Source organism: Quercus suber, unplaced genomic scaffold (assembly GCF_002906115.3).
Source record: "Quercus suber isolate HL8 unplaced genomic scaffold, Cork oak 2.0 scaffold_152, whole genome shotgun sequence".
In the NCBI taxonomy this organism is placed as follows: domain Eukaryota; kingdom Viridiplantae; phylum Streptophyta; class Magnoliopsida; order Fagales; family Fagaceae; genus Quercus; species Quercus suber.
Window position 1 is genome coordinate 476,981 of NW_027069613.1, and position 19,681 is coordinate 496,661.

Consider the following 19,681-nt stretch of genomic DNA (forward strand, 5'->3'; position numbering starts at 1 on the left):
TCTCTCTACTTCCACAAAAGTTGCCAAGGTGGCATTAGATTTGGAAAGTCCCTTTGAGGTTTGTCCTTTTGCTTCTTATTTTTTCTTTTCCGCCAACTTCAGTTTTTCCATTGGATTTCTAAAGTTTGTGGATGACAAGCTTTTTTGTGGGTTGCTAACAATGTGATCATTTTAGGGCTATGGGTGGCTAGGATTGGTTTGTCGGTTATGAGAAGGGTTTTCAAGAATTAGAAATCTCTAAAATAACTTCTTACTTCATATTCATGTTGTACAATTTTTATTTTATATTTGTGTTTTACATGTTCAATTTTTTTTATCTTTGATATTTTAGATTTCTTACATTTGACATTTGTTTAACTCTATGTAAAAAAAGGAAGAAAAGAAAACAAAAGTTTAATGTATTTACCTATGATTGTTTTGAAACAATAATAGAGTATACACTGTAATTATACTCCAATTATTGCTTTCATATTTTTTGACTCAATGGTTCTTTTTTTTTGTGTAACCTTTCTCAATTTTTGTTTGGCTTCGACAAATATTATGTTTATCACACTTTTTCTTATTATGTGCCGCACATAATAATTTGATCTTGCAGTTCAATAGACAATAAAAAATCTACCTAAAAATTTTGGTCATGAGGAAATAGAAAATCTCAAAACATGATTGGGGGTTTAATTTTTATCTGATTTTGATAATGCTAAATGTGGAATTTGGTTCTTGCAGGGTTTAGGATCATTGACCTAGATACATGAGAGTTTGACAATGAATGTTTCTTAAGTGGCCAAAGACATTTCTAAGGAACTTTAAGAGAAGAACGAAAGTTTTTTTTTTCAAAACTTCCTTTATTATATATAGTATAGATATTGTTTTTGGTTTTTGATTCTTCATTGATTTCATGATTTAGTTATTAAGAAAAACCCAAAATAATAGAACGGAAATGGATAATACTTTTAAGAATAGTTCAACTTTTAAGGAGAACAAATTATTTACAAAATAATTATACATTATAGCATATTACAAAATAATTATATATTCTCACGAATCGCGTGGGTCTGTGAGACTGTGACTAGTCTATATCTATATATTACTAAAAGCTGAAGCGTGGCATTTATTATTGCTGAGCTCCTGTTGCACCACCTTATCGCCACGTCATTCACCACATAATTATTATTTATTATTTATTCCTTTTTTTTTACAATATATATATACATATATATATATATATATATAAATAGATTATTGGCTTTACATATTCATCTTTGTCGGTTTTAACATCTATATATATATATATATTTTTTTTTTTTCCAATTTTCCTATAATTTTTTTTTTACATTCACTTATTTTTTAAATATTTACACTTTCTTCAACTTTTCTTCTTCCCTTACCATTTCATCTCCCCACTACCCTCTACTTTAATATTGCTATTCATCTTTCCCTTCATCTTCCTTTATATATCTCTTCTTATCCCTTCCCTCTTACTATAAATTTGTCACTCTTTTCCATTCTTTGCATAGTTTTCTCTCACAAAAAGGCTCTCTCTCTCTCTTTCTCTCTCTCTCTCTCTCTCTCTCTCTCTCTCTCTCTCTCTCTCAATGTTTTGGTGGATTTTTATTTTTTATTGCATCTTCGCTTTAGGTTGATAAATTTTTGTGTTTTTAAGAACTCTAATTTAGGTTGATACAATTTAGTTTGTGTTTTAAGTTGCTGCTGAGTTCCTGTTGTGCCACCTCATCGCCATGTCATTCGCCACATAATTATTATTTATTATTTATTCCTTTTTTTTTTACAAAAAATATATATATAAATAGGTTATTGACTTTACATATTCTTCTTTGTCGGTTTTAACATATATATATATATATATATCTTCTTTAATTCCAATTTTCCTATAATTTTTTTTACATTCACTTATTTTTTAAATATTTACACTTTCTTCAACTTTTCTTCTTCCCTTACCTTTTCATCTCCCCACTACCCTCTACTTTAATATTGCTATTCATCTTTCCCTTCATCTTCCTTTATATGTCTCTTCTTATCCCTTCCCTTTACTATAAATTTGTCTCTCTTTTCCATTCTTTGCATAGTTTTCTCTCACAAAAATGTTTTCTCTCTCTCTCTCTCTCTCTCTCTCTCTCTCTCTCTCTCTCTCTCTCTCTCTAAATGTTTTGGTGGATTTTTATTTTTATTGCATCTTCATTTTAGGTTGATAAATTTTTGTATTTTTAAGAACTCTAATTTAGGTTGATATGATTTAGTTTTATGTTTTAAGTTATTATTATTATTAGTATTTTACTCTTTGATTATTAAATTTTATTCGATTACATTATAAAAAAATTAAAGATATTAGATAAAAATAAAATAGCCTTCCATTACATATCTATAAGGACCTGATTTGAACTCTTAGCCCACTACTTGGATGGACTTAGGCCCAAAAAGCCCAAAACAATAAATTTATAGAGAATGGATTGAAAAACTGGGTTTTAGTTAATCAAATGAACACTAGAATGGGTTCAGATGATAAGAAAATGAAATGAAAAGGGTTTGTATTGAAGAAAAATCGTCCTTGGCAAGATCCGAGGAGATTTTTTCTTATCTATTGTTCTCAAACTTGATTATAAATTTAACTCCTGAAGGCTACAATGTTTTTCTCTTCAATTTTCGGTCCCCTTTTCTTATTGCCGCCCTCTTCTTTTATACTCTATTTTCTTCTCACCCCCACCTTCCACGTGCATGCTAGATGATTGGTGTTGATACATGTCCCATCCACACCTTCCATCAGTCTCCATGTAGTAGTTGTAAGGCTGAAATGCATTGTTCAGGTATCACTTCCACATTAATGCAGCCAGAGAATTAGTTGCAGTGCATTTAATGCGGATGTAGTAGCTTTCCTATTAAATATTTTAGGGCACTCCCCTGCCTACCATCTTGACAATGCTTATCAACACTCACGAGACTTCTTAGGACATCACATTGATTGACAGACAACCTTTTTAGACCTCGGCATTGGTTAGCCGAGGATGCATTTATCCTCGGCCCACCTCCTTGAGCCATTATGGTCAAAGTTGACCTCTATTTACTATACAATCGTTTCTAATAAAGATTTCCCCTCCTTGGGCAATCCCTTGTCCTCAGATTGGGCCACAGGCCCAATAATACAAACAAATGATGGACTTTCAGGCCCAATATCCCTACAATAGCATAATTTGGATAATTTAGTGTTTATTGTCATATCCTTTAATTTTTCTTATTTTTTTCTTCTCTTCTATTTTACTCTATTAAAATTCAACCACATCCTCCTTGCCATTATATTATTTATATTCTCTCTCTCTTTTTGTTTTAAAAAATAAAAAATGTAATATTTTACTTAAATTCAAATAAAAGAAAATTGTGCTCATCAAATTGTACTCCTTTTTTTTTTAACATTTACACTTTCTCCAACCTTTCTCCTTCTCTTTACCTTTTCATCTCCCCAAACATTCTACATTGATATCACTCTTCCTCTTTCCTTTTATCTTCCTTTATTTTGTTTCTTTTTATTATCATCCTCTTAGTATAAATTTCTCATTCACTCTTCCATTCTTTACATAATTTTCTCTCTCAAAAAAAAAAAAATTGGTTATTTCCCACTCTTTCTCCCTCAATTTTTTGGTGGATTTTTATTTTTATTTTTCTCGTATATCTATTTTAGCTTGATAAAGTTTTGTACTCTTTAGAACTCTATTTTGGTTGATGGGATTTAGTTGTGTTTTAAGGTTTTTTTTTTTTTTTTATGACTTTGATTGTTAAATATTATCATATTGCATTATAAATAATTAAAAATAGTATATAAGAATGTACTATTATTATATTACATAGAAATTATTTGGATAAGTTAGTGTTTATTGTCATGTATTTTTTTTTTCTCATATCATTTTATTTAACATTTAAATTTAGCCACATCCCCCATATATATCATTAAATTATTTATATTTCCACTCCTTTTTTTATTTTAAAAAATTTTAAATATAATATTTTGCCTAAATTAAATAAATAAAATTGTCCACATTAAGTGGAGTAATGCTAGGGAAACACTCATTCTCACACCCAATGCATCAAAGGAAGAATGAAATACAAAAAAAATCAAGTTAAAAACACTAAATTAAAAAAATAAATAAATAAAAAACTAATAATGCATATTTAATGTCATAGAATCATCATCAAATTTTGGAAAACGATAGGTTGTCAATGGAGAGAGAGAGAGAGGGAGAGAGATGGTATAGAAGAAAACCAATACAAAATAATAAAGAGTAGATAAAGAAAAAAAAAAACCAAACGTCAATTAGTAATTGTTGATTGGAAAACAAAGAGGTTGTAAGGAGAAGTAAAAAATAAAATAAAGATTACCGTGTAGAGAACATTAAAAAGTTTACAGTGTAGCAATATAAACTGTTAAATTCACTTAAAAAATGAAATCAACAATCAACAATTAAATACAGTCATAGTACTAAATTTAAATTTAAAACTAATCAAACTCTAACTATGGAAATCATATTCATCATAACTAAAAAAGAGATGTTTTCTAATAGTAGTAGAAATTACATAAGAAATAAAGTTAGAAAATTTAAAAATCCATTTTTTGACATTTCATTTAACCTTATTTAATATATATATATATATATATAATTTTCATACACTATTACTTTCGAAAATCTAATGAACAATGCTACCTCTCATTTATCGTCTTTGTTATGCAAATCATCAGTTAGTAAATATATGAAAATGATAAGAAGTGTTACAAATGAGATCACTAAAAAATATATATAAAATTAATTAGCCACTATCATTATGGAGTAATAGTCTATAATTTTACGCATCTAAAAAAGTGGAATATATAGAGTTTTCTTTAAAATATGTGTAAAGATTCACTCTCTGTGTGTGTGTAAAGGTAAAAAAAAATGTATACTTAAGGTTTTATTAACTTAAAAACTAATGAAAAACCAATGGTTAATAACTAAAATTATAGTATTAATAAAATATTTAATGAGACTATCCTAAAAAAATTATCATGCATAACGCACAAGTATGTGACTAATATATATAAAAGCAGAGACTTCACGTGAGAAAGCATGAGATTTTGCCAAATGGCACATTGTATGACATTCTTTTGATTTAGGCTTATTTACGTTTAGCATTTATGTCAAACTATTAAGTAATGACAAATGCATTCATTTCAATGTTTTTTTTTTTTTTTTTAAATGGGAAAAGGTAAAAATTTTATATATTTATAACTTATTGCATTAAATGGATACGGATGGATCCAAAAAGTCATGGGAAATATAAGAATTAAGAAAACTTTTCAATTTTGTGCATAAAACTAACTACATTGCAAAATTGCAAGAGTCGGATTCAATGAATTAGTTAAATATTATTTGTCTCCACATTTGTCCAATATAAATCCTCATTTTCATTGGACTTAGAAATTAAACTTTCATAATTTTTCTCACAATATCTTTGGTTTTCTTTTTGAGAGGTATGTTAATTTTCAAAATATTATGTTCATTTTAAATATTTTGTTTAGATTTTATGTATACATTTTTACTTATGTAGTATTGTAATGTATTTAGGCTTACTTTTTCATATTATGCACCGATGTATATTTTGGATATTTCGTATGATGCATATACTTGGTAAGGATTTGTTTTTGGTGACAATGAGAACGGTGTGATTTGGTGACATTTCTTGTTTGCATGAATTAGAAGAATTTTCTCCCAATGTATTTAGTTTTAGTAGAAAACTTCATAGATTAATTGTGACTAATAATAATAGCATTCATAAAATTAATAAGACATAAATAATTTCTTACAAAATTTATCAAAATACACCGCGCACAAGATACCAGCTAGTAGTTCCAAAAGGCAGTAGGTAATAGGAGGTCATCTTGTTCCATTTTTAGCCCAGGTTAGAGTAATGGCGGTTACATTTACATCACAGACACAAAATGATAAGAATTTTTCTTTTCTCTTCCTAGTTCCTCCTCCTTTTGAGGCCAAAGAATTAGACAACAAAACTCAGAAACACTTTTTTTCTTATTTTGAGAACACAAACACATCATTTCCAACCATGTAACAACTGTACTTGTCATTTTTGGAAAAGAAAAAAAAAAGAATTTGGTATTTGAATAAAAAAGAATCGCAAAGTCATTCTGTCTAAATTGACTATATTCAATTGAAAGGATATCGTCTTGAAATGGCAAAACCATACTACTTTCCGTTATTGAAGGATGACCAATTATCTGTATCATCCAAAGACACAGCAAAACTGAGTTATAAAAGCAGAGGAAAGCAGAGTCTCTTTACTATCTCTAGTCACAAAATTTTATTCCTTGGTTTTGTGACTTAAGAGAGTTGATAGGGAAAAAAATGTCCCTTTCTTTCCTCCCCTCGCTTCTTTTATCCCTTGTTGTTTTCTTTCTTTTGCATACCACCACCAATGGCGCTAAAAAGGTAACAACATTTTGGTTTCTGATCAATGTTGTCATTCAAAGTTCTATGCTTTTTGTTTTCATGAAAAGGTTTTGATATTTTATGCATGTGAATAAAATTTCATGTTCTAAATGTATGTCATTACCAGCATTGATCAGGGTATTTGATAGAATTCTATAACTGTTTCATCAATGGCCTTAATTTTTACATCTTGGTGCAGTCTTATATTGTGTACATGGGAACACAATCGCATCTATTTGATGCTTCATTGCAAGAACTTGAAAGTGTGACGAATTCTCATTTAGACTTGCTTGGATCATTCGTAGGAAGGTATAAAATTTTATAACAGGTGTCTTGTATTACTTATGTTCCTCTTTCTTTTTTCTTTTTGGTCAATGTTGAATAAAAATGACAACTTTGTTATTTGTAAATTTCTTGCACAGTACTGTGAAGGCTAAGGATGCAATCATTTACTCTTATACAAGACATATCAATGGTTTTGCTGCAATGCTTGATGAGAAAGAAGCAGCAGAGATTGCAAGTGAGGAATACAATCTAATTCAGTTCTCTGGATTTTTATATTGATGGCTCTGTTTTCCTCTGTTTCTGTCCCCGCTGCAAGCTAAATTTATGCAGTTGGGACCATGTCTGACAATGGCTGTGTTTTCACTTGCAGAGGATCCAAAAGTAATATCAGTCTTCCCAAACCTACCAAGAAAACTGCACACAACCCGGTCATGGGAATTTCTTGGGCTTACTAAAGATGGACAAATTCCTGATTCATCAGCATGGAAAGCAGGGAGGTATGGTGAAGACGTAGTCATTGGAACCCTTGACACCGGTGAGTCTTATATTCTCTTTTACTTCAAGATTGATTGCTTTTTCCTTCCACAAAGTGTGAAGAAATATGAAAATGTTGCATGCATGTTTCTAGCGCAACTAACTTCTTTGTACAAGCCCTTAAAGTTGGCTATGATGAAAACCATATGCTTTGTATTACTGCTTTGACATGAACATATTTGACTCCAAACTCTTTTTTATTAGATCAATTATCAGGTCAATTTTGATATATTTCAAACCAACGTATGACGTTTCTTAGTTGATTTGACCAACCCAATTTTATATTTTTCAGATTGTAGTGTGCTGATCTCATGTTACAAAATAATGTATATTAGAGATTCATGGCATGTTTGTTTTTTAACAACCCATAGTACCGTATATATATATATATATAATAAATATACCTTTTGTATTATGGTTGTAACTCTCTCTCTATTAATTCCTCCATTGCTTAGGTCATCCACATTCACTTATTCTTATCTTTGCAACTTGGTATTTGTTATCATTAAAAATTTGCAAGTGTTAAGAGTCACCAAAGAAATAAATCTCAATTATCCATATATGCAATACGTTCGCATGTATATATAAAAAATATTTGTGCAAATTTTCCTATGTTAATTGCTATTTTGTTTTGACATTTTATGGTGTGCCCTCTTTTTTCAATGGGATTGTGCAAGGTGCTTGGCCGGAATCAAAGAGCTTCCAAGATAATGGGTACGGTCCCATCCCAGCCAAATGGCGAGGCATCTGTCAACCTGGCTATAAAGATGGATTTCGTTGCAATAGGTCTTTTTTTTACCCCTCCACTCATGCCAATTTTCTCTAACAAATTTTGAGTAGGAAATACCTCATCCGATTGTGTGTATTGCCTTAATGGGTTCATATTGAAAGATTTTATGAATTCTATCTAGAAGTTTATGTTGATAACCAAAAAGAGACAGAGTTTCGATTTTGATAACAGAATTGAGTTCATAAATTTTGAAAAGCTATTGAAAGAACAAAGGTGGTTCATTGTCACACTTGAAAACAAAGTGTGCTAATTTAGCTTCGTGGGAATTATCATGTCTTAAATGCTTAAGTAAATTTTTAAAGCAAAGAACCACATGGAATGGCTTCTAATGTAATATGATTATATAGAAATCACCCTCTAGTCATTCTTGTTGAGTCAATCTGGTATTTGCTTATGTTTCTACTAAGTAAGGCTTCCTTATATGCTCTCTATTCTCATATGTTCACATTTGAAAATGGCCCAGCTTCACCGTTTTTAATTGTTATGTATGCAGGAAGTTGATTGGAGTTCGGTACTTCAACAAAGGTTATGCTGCAGATTTAGGAACTCGTCTTAACAAATCCCTTAACTCTGCTCGTGATCTGGAGGGCCATGGCTCCCATACCTTATCTACCGCTGGTGGTAACTTTGTACCCCACACTAGTATTCTTAACATTGCCAATGGCACTGCTTCAGGTGGATCACCAAGAGCCCGTGTGGCTGCCTACAAGGTCTGCTGGCCAGAAACCGAGACTGCTGGCGGGTGCTATGATGCAGATATCATGGCTGCCGTTGATGCTGCAATAAGTGATGGTGTTGATGTGCTCTCAATGTCTATTGGTGGCGTTGGTGGCACTGAATTTTTCAGGGATGGGGTATCAATAAGTTCCTTCCATGCTGTTAAGAATAATATTGCTGTGGTTTGCTCAGCTGGCAATGCTGGACCAATCCTGGAGACTGTAACAAATGTGGCTCCATGGATTTTCACAGTTGGGGCTAGTACAACAGACAGGAATCTTGCTAACTATGTTTCTCTTGGCAACAAGAAGCAAATCACGGTATTGTGTATCTTATTTTTCGGAGTCCATGTATAAAAATATTCAAGGGATTAATTTCAGTATGCATATAACACGAAAGTGAGTTGTGGCTAGCCAAGTTCTGAGCTGTTTGCTTATTCCGCTATGCCCTCACATTGAATCTGCAACAATTAGATGATTCTTAATACTAAGGTGCTTTGCCTTTGGTATTGCAGTTGGATAAGGTGGGAGTTCAATCCTACCATTTTTTTTTCCATATAATGCATATTCGAGAGAGTATTATTGATAAACTGGTTCTGGAAAGACCAGGAATTTTTTAAAATTCTTCCAAATGCAACTTTTGACAAGAAATATACAAGTTATATTTATTCATGACATGAAAAACAACTGTAGTGACATTCCTATTTTTCATTGTTAGGGAGCAAGTCTTTCAGCTTCAGGCGTACCAGGTGGAAAGTTCTATCCATTGATCAGTGCTGCAAATGGTAATAATGCAAACGCATCCACCACATCAGCGTAAGCACAACCACTACATGTCCTCAATCTAACACAAATATAATTTTGTAATATCAAATTGTATGATTAGCTTTCTTCAATTCTCTACCATATAAAACTGAGTTTTCTTTTTTTTTCCAATCTTTCCTGGTAGTCTGCTCTGTTATGCTGGAAGTCTTGATCCCAAAAAGGTGAAAGGCAAGATTGTGTTGTGTCTACGAGGGGAGAATGCAAGAGTTGACAAGGGCAGTGAGTGTCTTAGGGCAGGTGCTGTAGGTATGATATTGGCTAATAATGTGACTGATGGGAATGATCTTTCAGCTGATCCTCATGTGCTACCTGCTTCACATATCAACTACACTGATGGCCAAATCATATTTGCTTACCTTAACAGAACCAAGTACTTATCTTTTTCACTTCTTACAGTCTTTTTTGAACTAGTTAGACACAAGATTATTTTCTAACAAGTTATAATTGTTATGAATGGATATTTCTTTGTAATAGGAACCCCACTGCTTCCATTACTGATGTAAAGACACTATTAGGGGTAAAGCCAGCACCATTTGTGGCTGCATTCTCATCTAGGGGACCCAGTAACATTGAGCCAACAATTCTCAAGGTCTGCTAAGCAATTCAATCTTCAACATTTTTTTATTATTTTCAAGTATGCATCATGTGCAGATTCTCTTACGTGCTTAACTTTTGTGTTAATTGCAGCCTGATATCATTGGACCAGGAGTGAGCATACTTGCTGCTTTCACCGAAGCAGTAAGTCCCACTGGATTAGATAATGACACACGCCGGTTTCCTTACGCTATACTCTCTGGCACTTCCATGTCATGTCCTCATGTTGCTGGCATTGTTGGCCTTCTCAAAACACGGTACCCTCACTGGAGTCCATCAGCTATCAAATCTGCAATCATGACTACAGGTAAACATTCTCTTTAAGTTCATATTGCAAATCCTTAATGCTGTGAAGTCAGAGAAGTGTCAGACATTCTTGCTCACTACCTCTAATCTTTCCATTTCCATTTTCAATTACAGCAAAAACCCGAGATAACACCAGGAAGTCAATTCTGGACTCATCCATTGTCAAAGCAACACCATTGGCCTATGGTTCAGGACATGTGAACCCAAACCATGCAATGGACCCTGGACTCGTTTATGACGCTACCACTGAAGATTACTTGAACTTCTTATGTGCTCGTGGCTACAATGATACCTTGATCCGATTATTTTCTCAGAAGCCTTATTCATGTCCCGATAGATACAGTCTAGAGGACTTCAACTACCCTTCAATCGCAGTTCCTGACATCCAAGCACGCAAGGTGACTCTTACTAGAACAGTAACTAATGTTGGTTCTCCAGGCACATACAAAGTGCGTGTCAGGCAACCCTTTGCAGTTTTCGTCACTGTCAAACCTAGTGTTTTGGAGTTCAAGACAACTGGTGAAAAGAAGGCCTTCCAGGTTATTATTACGCCCAATTTTGCCAAATTAGGCACTAGAGCTGGCTATGTATTTGGAGATATGATTTGGTCAGACGGCAAGCACTCAGTCAGGAGTCCTATTGCTGTGAATCTTGCTAGCTAGAAATAAAAAATAGGTCCTTTTTTTAGATGTTTTCATTTGCTAGAGCCTATGGTGTTCTATGTTGAAAGAACAGAATTCGTCTTTCCTCTTGGACACTAATTATGTAATCCTGGTTCTAGTTGAAAATGAAAACAGAAACATCAAGATGATTTGATTATTTGATTGCCTTCAGTATCTTATGCATCTTTCTTGTTCCTTCAAAGTGCATCACTGCTTGTAAACCCCAAAATGTTGGCTCATTGGAATAATATTCTCATTCATCATGATGACTCATAATGTTGTACTAATTGTCATTACTCTCCAATAAGCTGCTCTAGACCATGTATATGACATTCCATGAAACTTCACATGGCATTAGTTTATAGTCAGAACTTGCAAGTCTTTATTAATTACAAAGAAAACGTTCCCTTCCTTCAAGGACATCCAATAAAATTAGAATGCTACTAACAAATAACAAGTTAATCTAACAAGCTATAAGGCTGACTGGTACAACTTTATTGGTAAGCTATAAATTAAATTATTTTATGATTAGGCTTAGTAGACCCCCCCCCCCCCCCACTTTTTTTCCTCCACCAAAACAGCTGAGTGGCTCTTGACTTCAGCATATTTGGAATATGGAGGAAAACAAGAGAGAAATCTTCTATCACTTTCAATGTTCGCATAGTTGGCAAGGACATAGTATCTATTCAGACTTTTAACTTTCCACAGTCACTACAATTTTGAACCAAGGTGCCTGTCCTCCTTAAAAGAGAGTGCTAGTTAGCAAAGAAAATACACAAAGAAACTAATGGGGCTATCTGTTCTCACTCCTTTACTTCTATTAGTCATTTTCTCTTTGTTGCAGATGCATACCATTGCCAACAAAAAGGCAAGTTTTTTTCGCTTTTATTTTTGTTACTTTTCATAATTACATGCTTTATGTTTTAGATTCTTCTAAATGATGATGTTTTTTTTTTTTTGAATATATGTTAATAGAATTTACGATGAGTTTCAAAACTGGTATATTTTTTGCTATTTAATAAACTTCAGCTAGTTCTCCTTTCTCATTTCTTTTTCTAATATTCTGAGTAGATTTCATATATATGTGCCATTAAAGGCCTTAAATTACTTTTATGCTTCAGTCTTATGTAGTGTACCTAGGAGGGCATTCACATGGACAAGACCCTTCATTGATGGATCTTGATGGTGTAACAAATTCTCATTATGGTTTGTTAGGGTCTATCTTGGGGAGGTATATAATTGTATACAACTATTAAATCTCTGGCTTTTAAAGTAGAATAGAAGTAGCAAGTTCTTTTTATTTGTTTCATTTTTCTTACAGCAATGAGAAGGCCAAGGAAGCAATCTTCTACTCATATACTAGACATATCAATGGCTTTGCTGCTATCCTCAATGAGGAAGAAGCAGCACTGATTTCAAGTAAGAATTTCAATTTGATACATTTGTGCAGAAACGTTAGTCAGTTCACAATAACAATTTCAAAGAAAAGTGTTTTTTCTCTGTTTTCCCTGTGTTTCATATCTGGTTAATTTGTTTCTACAAGAACTGGAAGAATTTGGTCTGCTAATATATATGACCTTCCCAACCACACAGAGCACCCCAATGTTGTATCAGTTTTCTTAAACAAGGGGAGGAGATTGCACACAACAAGGTCATGGGATTTTCTTGGACTAGAGAGAGATGGAGTACTACCTTTGGGCTCAATTTGGCAGAAGGCAAGGTTTGGTGAAGATACAATAATTGGAAACCTTGACACTGGTTAGTCTGAAATCCTCATGAGTTTTTTTTTTTTTTTTTTTGGCTATTACCAATTTAAATGAAAAAATTTGGAATTAAGAATGAATATTTTTAATTTTCGTGAAGAATGAAGTTACATTTGAATGTTCAATGTTGCATGAGAATTTTGAACTTCACTTATTGTTCACTTTTTTTGCACAATCAATGTCTTTCAATGAACCTTTGTCCGTGGAATTCAGAATGTACATGGGCTATGTTTTGTATAATGCATTGATTTGGCAATATTAGACCAGATTTTTGTATAAGATATAAAAAATAGTAATGTATAGACCACAGAGCAATTACTTAATAATACTTCAAATAAATCCAATTTTGACCATTGTGCATGACCAACCCAGTATGGCATTTTGCTAATTTGATTTGACTGACCCACTTTCTTAAGTTAAAGTATTTTGTATGTATTTCTCAGATTTAGTATAATGTATACTAGAGGGATTACAGCTAGTTTGTTTTCATTTAAACACCAAAAATACCTCATCCTTTGGAAAATTTATTATTTCTGATAATGTATGTATTGTTTGAGCAAGTTGACAGCATTTAATCCTTCATTTTATATCAACCTTAAGATCTCCTCATGCTTCCTCCTTGGCGGCGCTCATAACTATATTTTCTCTTTTGTATAATACCAACAATTTGACAGTGGTGGGGTCAACAAAAGAAAAAAGATCTTGCCTAATCATATTTGCTTTTGCTTCCCTTCTGAGTGGTACATATCTGTCCCACTGTTTCCTTGTCAATTGCTATCTTGTTTTGACACCTTTTGGCATATCACCTTTTATAATGTGGTTGTGATAGGTGTTTGGCCTGAATCAAAGAGCTTTAGTGATGAAGGGATTGGTCCCATCCCATCAAAGTGGCGTGGAATATGTCAGCATGGAAATAAAGACACAGTCCATTGCAATAGGTCCATTTTCCTCTCTGCTTCCTGCCAATTTTATCCAGCAATATTGATAGCAATGAGTTTCTTTTCAATGAATCTTACCGGCCTTATAAGGTTGTGTTTTACCTTTTTTCTTGCTTCACAAGTTTATAATGGTAATTTTTAGAAGTGTTAAATGATTTTGATTTTGATGTCACATTAGATAGAGGTTCGTTAAGTAGTACAAAATTTCTGACAAAATCCTCCCCACACTTACTGTTTTGAAAATTTTATGAAAGTCAGTTTATAGCCATACAAGAAAACTAAATTTATGCAGATATTTGAGAGGAGTCAGCTAAAGACTAATTGTGTGCATCAGATAACCACATTTGCTTTCTGGTATTGTTGGTTTGATGAGAAATGGACATCTATCAGTATAGTTACTTTGGAAATAACTCTTTCTATCCAAAAACTGTGGCTACATTTAAAAACCTGAAGCTGAACCTTATGGTTTTAAGTTTTGAAAAGAAGGGTCCAAAATATGTATACTGTTTGAATAAAGCTGCATAACATTCTTTTAGAGCATAGTAGAATTTTTAATATTATCATTGAAGCTCATATAATTGAAGTTCTATTATATAAAATGTAATTACGTGCTATTGGAATCACAACCAAAAGAAAAGACAATAATAAAAACAAAGTTTTTCCATAAAATACAATTTAAGTCAATTTAACTTCAATCATTCAATCTAGCAGCTGACCACTCACTCTCCAATCATTATTTTAAGGTCAGTTCAATTTGAGGCTTTTTATTGCACATGAAGATCTAACTACTCTACATTGGATCCTCAGCTTAAATAAATGATTTGAAGATTTTCTTTCAACTTGCATAAGTTTGTCACTTGTCTATTATTAAAAACATTAGGGCCCTTTTTTTTTGTGAATCCTATGCTACTAACTCTAAAACAAGCACAGCCACTGATTCTTCCTCTAATTCATGCCATGTCATAGGATTTGCTAGCTAAACATGATTTGCTTTCCAGCTAGATGATTAAGAAATCCAAAATCTTCTATTTGATGCCTATAATATTCTTTATATGCCTGTCCATTTGAAACAGAGTTAATCATAGTTGAGAAAAGTACCCAAAGGAAGTAGAATAAAAGAGATCCAAGAATTATTGGCTCATCCCACATGCATGGAACATATCTTTTTTTTTATACCATTGCATTTTGACTACTTAATATAAGGCAGCTATTTTCACCCTCCACTTTTGATAAATCCTATTCCCTTCCTATCTTGTCAATGATTTTCCCTTTCATTCACAAAGTCGAACATGAAAAGCTTAAAAGCAGAGCATGGAGCCAATGACCTTTCTACCAGGTGACACTTCCCTCTCCAGTGGAGGGCCATGTTCAAGGGTCAGATTCCCTTGACAACTTTACCTAGCCCAAAAAAACAGGTGGAGCATGTATTGTAAAGTGTCACATGGTTGTATCCAATGTCAAACTCTTAGAGACTGGAAATTTTTAGTTTTATTGTTTCTCTGATTTCTATGTGTTACCTGTTTACCAAAGCTTATTGAGCTTGGTATAAAACAAAAAATAAAATAAAATAGGCTTATTGAGCTTATTTGGCTTATGTAGATCTTTTTAAAACTTTAATTTTTCTAAATACATTTGTACTCTTACCGAGATTATTTTTAAGCCCAACAAACCAATGAAAATAACATTTATTCATTATGCTGTGAATTTTTGTGCTATGCAGGAAGCTAATTGGAGCAAGGTACTTTAACAAAGGTTATGCCTTTTATGCTGGGACTCTCAACTCCTCCTTTTTCACTGCACGGGACTATGATGGCCATGGCTCTCACACCTTATCAACAGCTGGTGGTAACTTTGTTCCTGGAGCTAGTGTTTTCAGCCATGGCAATGGCACTGCAAAGGGTGGATCACCAAAAGCCAGAGTGGCAGCTTACAAGGTATGCTGGCCACCAATTTATGGTTTACAGTGCTTTGATGCAGACATCATAGCTGCCTTTGATGCTGCAATAAGTGATGGCGTTCATGTGCTTTCGGTCTCTCTGGGTGGGGCACCAGCTGAATTTTTGGAAGATGCAATTTCAATAGGGGCTTTCCATGCAGTTAGGCATGGCATTCTTCTTGTTAGTGCTGCGGGAAATTCAGGACCAGATCTAGGGACTGTAACAAATGTGTCACCATGGATGTTAACGGTTGGTGCTAGCACAATTGATCGAGAGTTCACAAGTTATGTTGCTCTGGGTAACAAGAAACACCTCAAGGTATTTTCAACCCTAACAACTTTGGTTGTTGCTCATTTGGGAGATTTTATTTCATTAGCTGATTGGACTTAAAAAAATAAGCTGAGCAGAAGTACAGTGGTACTTAGAACATGTAAGCTTTAAAAAGTTGTACATAAGTTGAATAAGCTGGCAAAAAGTTGTACATGAAAATGCAAGGTTCAAGGCCCTCGATGGTCTAGTACACCATTGTCATCAGAAGTCATTATGTGATAATCCATTCTACAATCTTCACTGCCAGGGAGCAAGCCTTTCTGCTAGAGGCCTGCCATCTCAAAAGTTCTATCCATTGATCAGTGCTGCAGATGCTAAAGCTGCTAATGCATCTGCTACAGAAGCGTAAGAACAATTCAATCTATCAATATTAATTTTTATATCATTTAAAATTGTATGCATTGCTTCAATTCCTCCATCACATGTATAACTAGTGTTTTATGAAGTTCTGTTGTAGCCTGCAATGTATGCCTGGAACGCTTGATTCCAGGAAGGTGAAGGGGAAGATCTTGTTCTGCCTTCGAATGAATAATGAAAGAACTGTGAAGGGCGAGCAGGCTGCTGTAGCAGGTGCTGTTGGGATGATTTTGGCTAATGATGAGTTAAATGGAAATGACGTTCTAGCTGAGACTCATTTGCTTCCTGCTTCACATATCAATTTCACTGATGGCAAATATGCCATTGCCTACATCAACACTACCAAGTAAATCTCTGAGTCTTTCTCCTATATTTTTTGCATTCATTCATGATATGTATGTATATGTAACAGGAACCCTATGGCTTACATGACTCACCCAATAACACAATTGGGAACGAAACCAGCTCCAATAGTAGCTCAGTTCTCGTCAAGAGGGCCCAATATGATTCAGCAAGCAATCCTCAAGGTCTGCTTAGCAATTACATTTACATCTTTAACATTTCTGTTTATTACTAATAAACTAATAAACCAATTGCATGTATGATTTTGCTATGCATTTCAGCCTGATGTCACTGCACCAGGGTTGGACATAATTGCAGCTTACACCGAAGCAGATGCGCCAACTAATCTAATATTTGATAAGCGCCGGATACCTTTTAACTCACAATCTGGCACTTCCATGTCATGCCCTCATGTCTCTGGAATTGCCGGGCTTCTCAAAACACTCCACCCTGATTGGAGTCCAGCAGCTATTAAATCTGCAATCATGACCACCGGTACAAAAATCCTTTCTTAGGTTTACGATAATAATCTCATGTCCTATAAAATGTGACATATACTTTGCTCTAGAATTCCTAATGTTTTAGTACCTATTTCATCTGCAGCAAGTACAAATGATAACAACATGGAGCCAATGCTGGATGCATCCTACCTCAAGGCAACACCATTTGCCTATGGTGCAGGAAATGTTCAACCAAACCATGCCATGGACCCCGGACTCATATATGATCTAACCATATATGATTATTTAAATTTCCTATGTGCTCATCACTACAACAAAAGCCAAATCAATTTATTCTCGGATAAGCCTTATGCATGTCCTAAGTCATTTAGTCTAGCAGACTTTAACTACCCTTCAATAGCTGTCCCTAATCTTTCTGCAGATTCAGTGACTATTACTCGTATAGTTACAAATGTAGGTTCTCCAGGTACGTACAGAGTGCGTGTCAAAGCACCTGCTGGAGTTTGGGTCACAATAAAACCTAGGAGAATGAAATTTAAGGTAATTGGAGAAAAGAAGAAATTCAAGGTGATTTTAAAACCTAAGGTTGAGGGTAAGCCTAGAGGGTATGTTTTTGGAGAATTGGTATGGTCAGATGGCAAGCACCATGTCAGGAGTCCACTTGTGGTGAAGCACACTGAGAATTGATATTTACAGACATAAATGTCTTGTCTTTTTCATTGGAAAAAAGATTTGTTTATGTAATGCTTTTAACATGGCAAATAAATGGGTAGTTGTCAAGCAAGTCATAAGTTTTGTTACCTTCAACTTTTTAGGCCTAAATTTTTTTTCCGAATGTAGCAGAATGTCAAACCCAGAACATTAATCAACTATTTGTAACCCAGCCAAAACAATGAAATAGAATAAATAAAGTTGATGTGATTGTCAAAAACCAAGAATATTCTGGTTTCTTTCTTCTTTTTTTTCTTTTTTGTGGTTGCTGCCATTGTTATTGGATTATGAGTTGAAATAAGCCAGGTAAATACTACATGAACTCAATCTAAAGCCAATAGGTAGTATTACAAATCACAGGCAGCAGCAGGCTGCAAACTATCAAAGGAAACTTGTAACGACCCAAGAAAAAGTGCTAGTAACATCTACGCTATACTTCAAAAGGATTAGTCACAATTAAGGCTCCTTGTAATTGTTAATAAAGCCCAAATCTACCTAGTAAATACCCGATGTGGGACTCATCATACACCCACACACATCACACAATCAATCAAATTGGGGCATCACAAAACTAATTAAGAAAGTTATCAAAAGCAAAGAAAGGAAGCTTCCACAGGTTGCATAAGGTCCTATATTGGATAGAATTTCTAATATTTCTACACCAAAAGAGCCTATATCTAACAACATATACAATATAGTTTGCACCAAATCAGTTGCAGAACAAATCTTTCCCTTGTGAATTATGGCATTCCAGGTAATCCAAATATGGTAGATAACAGTTGTCCAGGCAATCTTGTAGATCACAGAATACCTTATCTTTGTGACTCCTAAAAACAAACTTGCCATAACAAGTATAAAAAGGCAATCAGCTATTTGCTTGCCAAAATAATGCTTACAGTATTGCCACTACACTAAAAGAAATCAGGGCCTCAGATCCTTGCTGCTGATCATTTACATAACATTTGAGCTTTTCTTTCTCTCTTTTGCGGATGAATAGAACAACAAAGTCTTAGTAATTTTTTAAGATCAATTTGGATCCTCAACAGATGAGTGATAGTCAGTCACTGTATTCTCTTCCTTCATTCTATTCTATCTGAAGTCGTTCTCTTTGTTACTTCTTCAGTTGACATGTCATTTTTTTACTATTTCTACTAGTGTTATGTTTGGTCTTCCTCTACCCTTTTTCAAAACAGAATTTTACACCCTGCTTAGCAGGAAACGCGTACACCGACAGTTAAGCCAGAGACTCATTACCTCCAAGTTATCCAAAACTCAGCTCAACTATCACAAAGACTTACCTAGCTTTCCAGGAATAATTCACACCTGGTGACAAGGCAGTATCTGCAAATACATCATCTACTAATAGATATCATTACATATCAACTTGCTAGGACAGATGATTGAAAATGTCACAAACTGGCCTCTTTTCTCTTAGGTAAAATTTCCTAATAAATGGCATCCAAAAACAAGAAATTAAAAGTACAACTTTCCCATCATTTTGTTAGGCCCAGAATTAGAAGCTACCTTCATTAATACAACATAGCCATAAATTATTTCATCAATTTTGACAATTTTCATACAGAAGAATATCAGAATAAAGGTCACTCCCCACCACCCCACCAACACCCACCCCCCAAAAAAAAAAAGA

The 19,681-nt window shown here is 33.8% G+C and overlaps 1 protein-coding gene across 1 annotated transcript; it reads left to right on the forward strand.

Moving 5' to 3' along the window:
• The first annotated feature begins 6,331 nt into the window (after positions 1-6,331).
• LOC112012946 (uncharacterized) lies at positions 6,332-18,102 on the forward strand. The gene is given in 21 exon segments (XM_065777282.1): positions 6,332-6,482; positions 6,682-6,791; positions 6,905-7,002; positions 7,138-7,302; positions 7,979-8,087; positions 8,585-9,128; positions 9,526-9,623; positions 9,757-10,002; positions 10,107-10,221; positions 10,320-10,533; positions 10,647-11,189; positions 12,299-12,425; positions 12,516-12,613; positions 12,788-12,952; positions 13,787-13,895; positions 15,616-16,150; positions 16,410-16,556; positions 16,609-16,865; positions 16,932-17,046; positions 17,143-17,356; positions 17,465-18,102. Coding segments are annotated over 21 exon segments (4,638 nt in total). The 5' UTR covers positions 6,332-6,398; the 3' UTR covers positions 18,010-18,102.
• Positions 18,103-19,681: the final 1,579 nt, after the last annotated feature.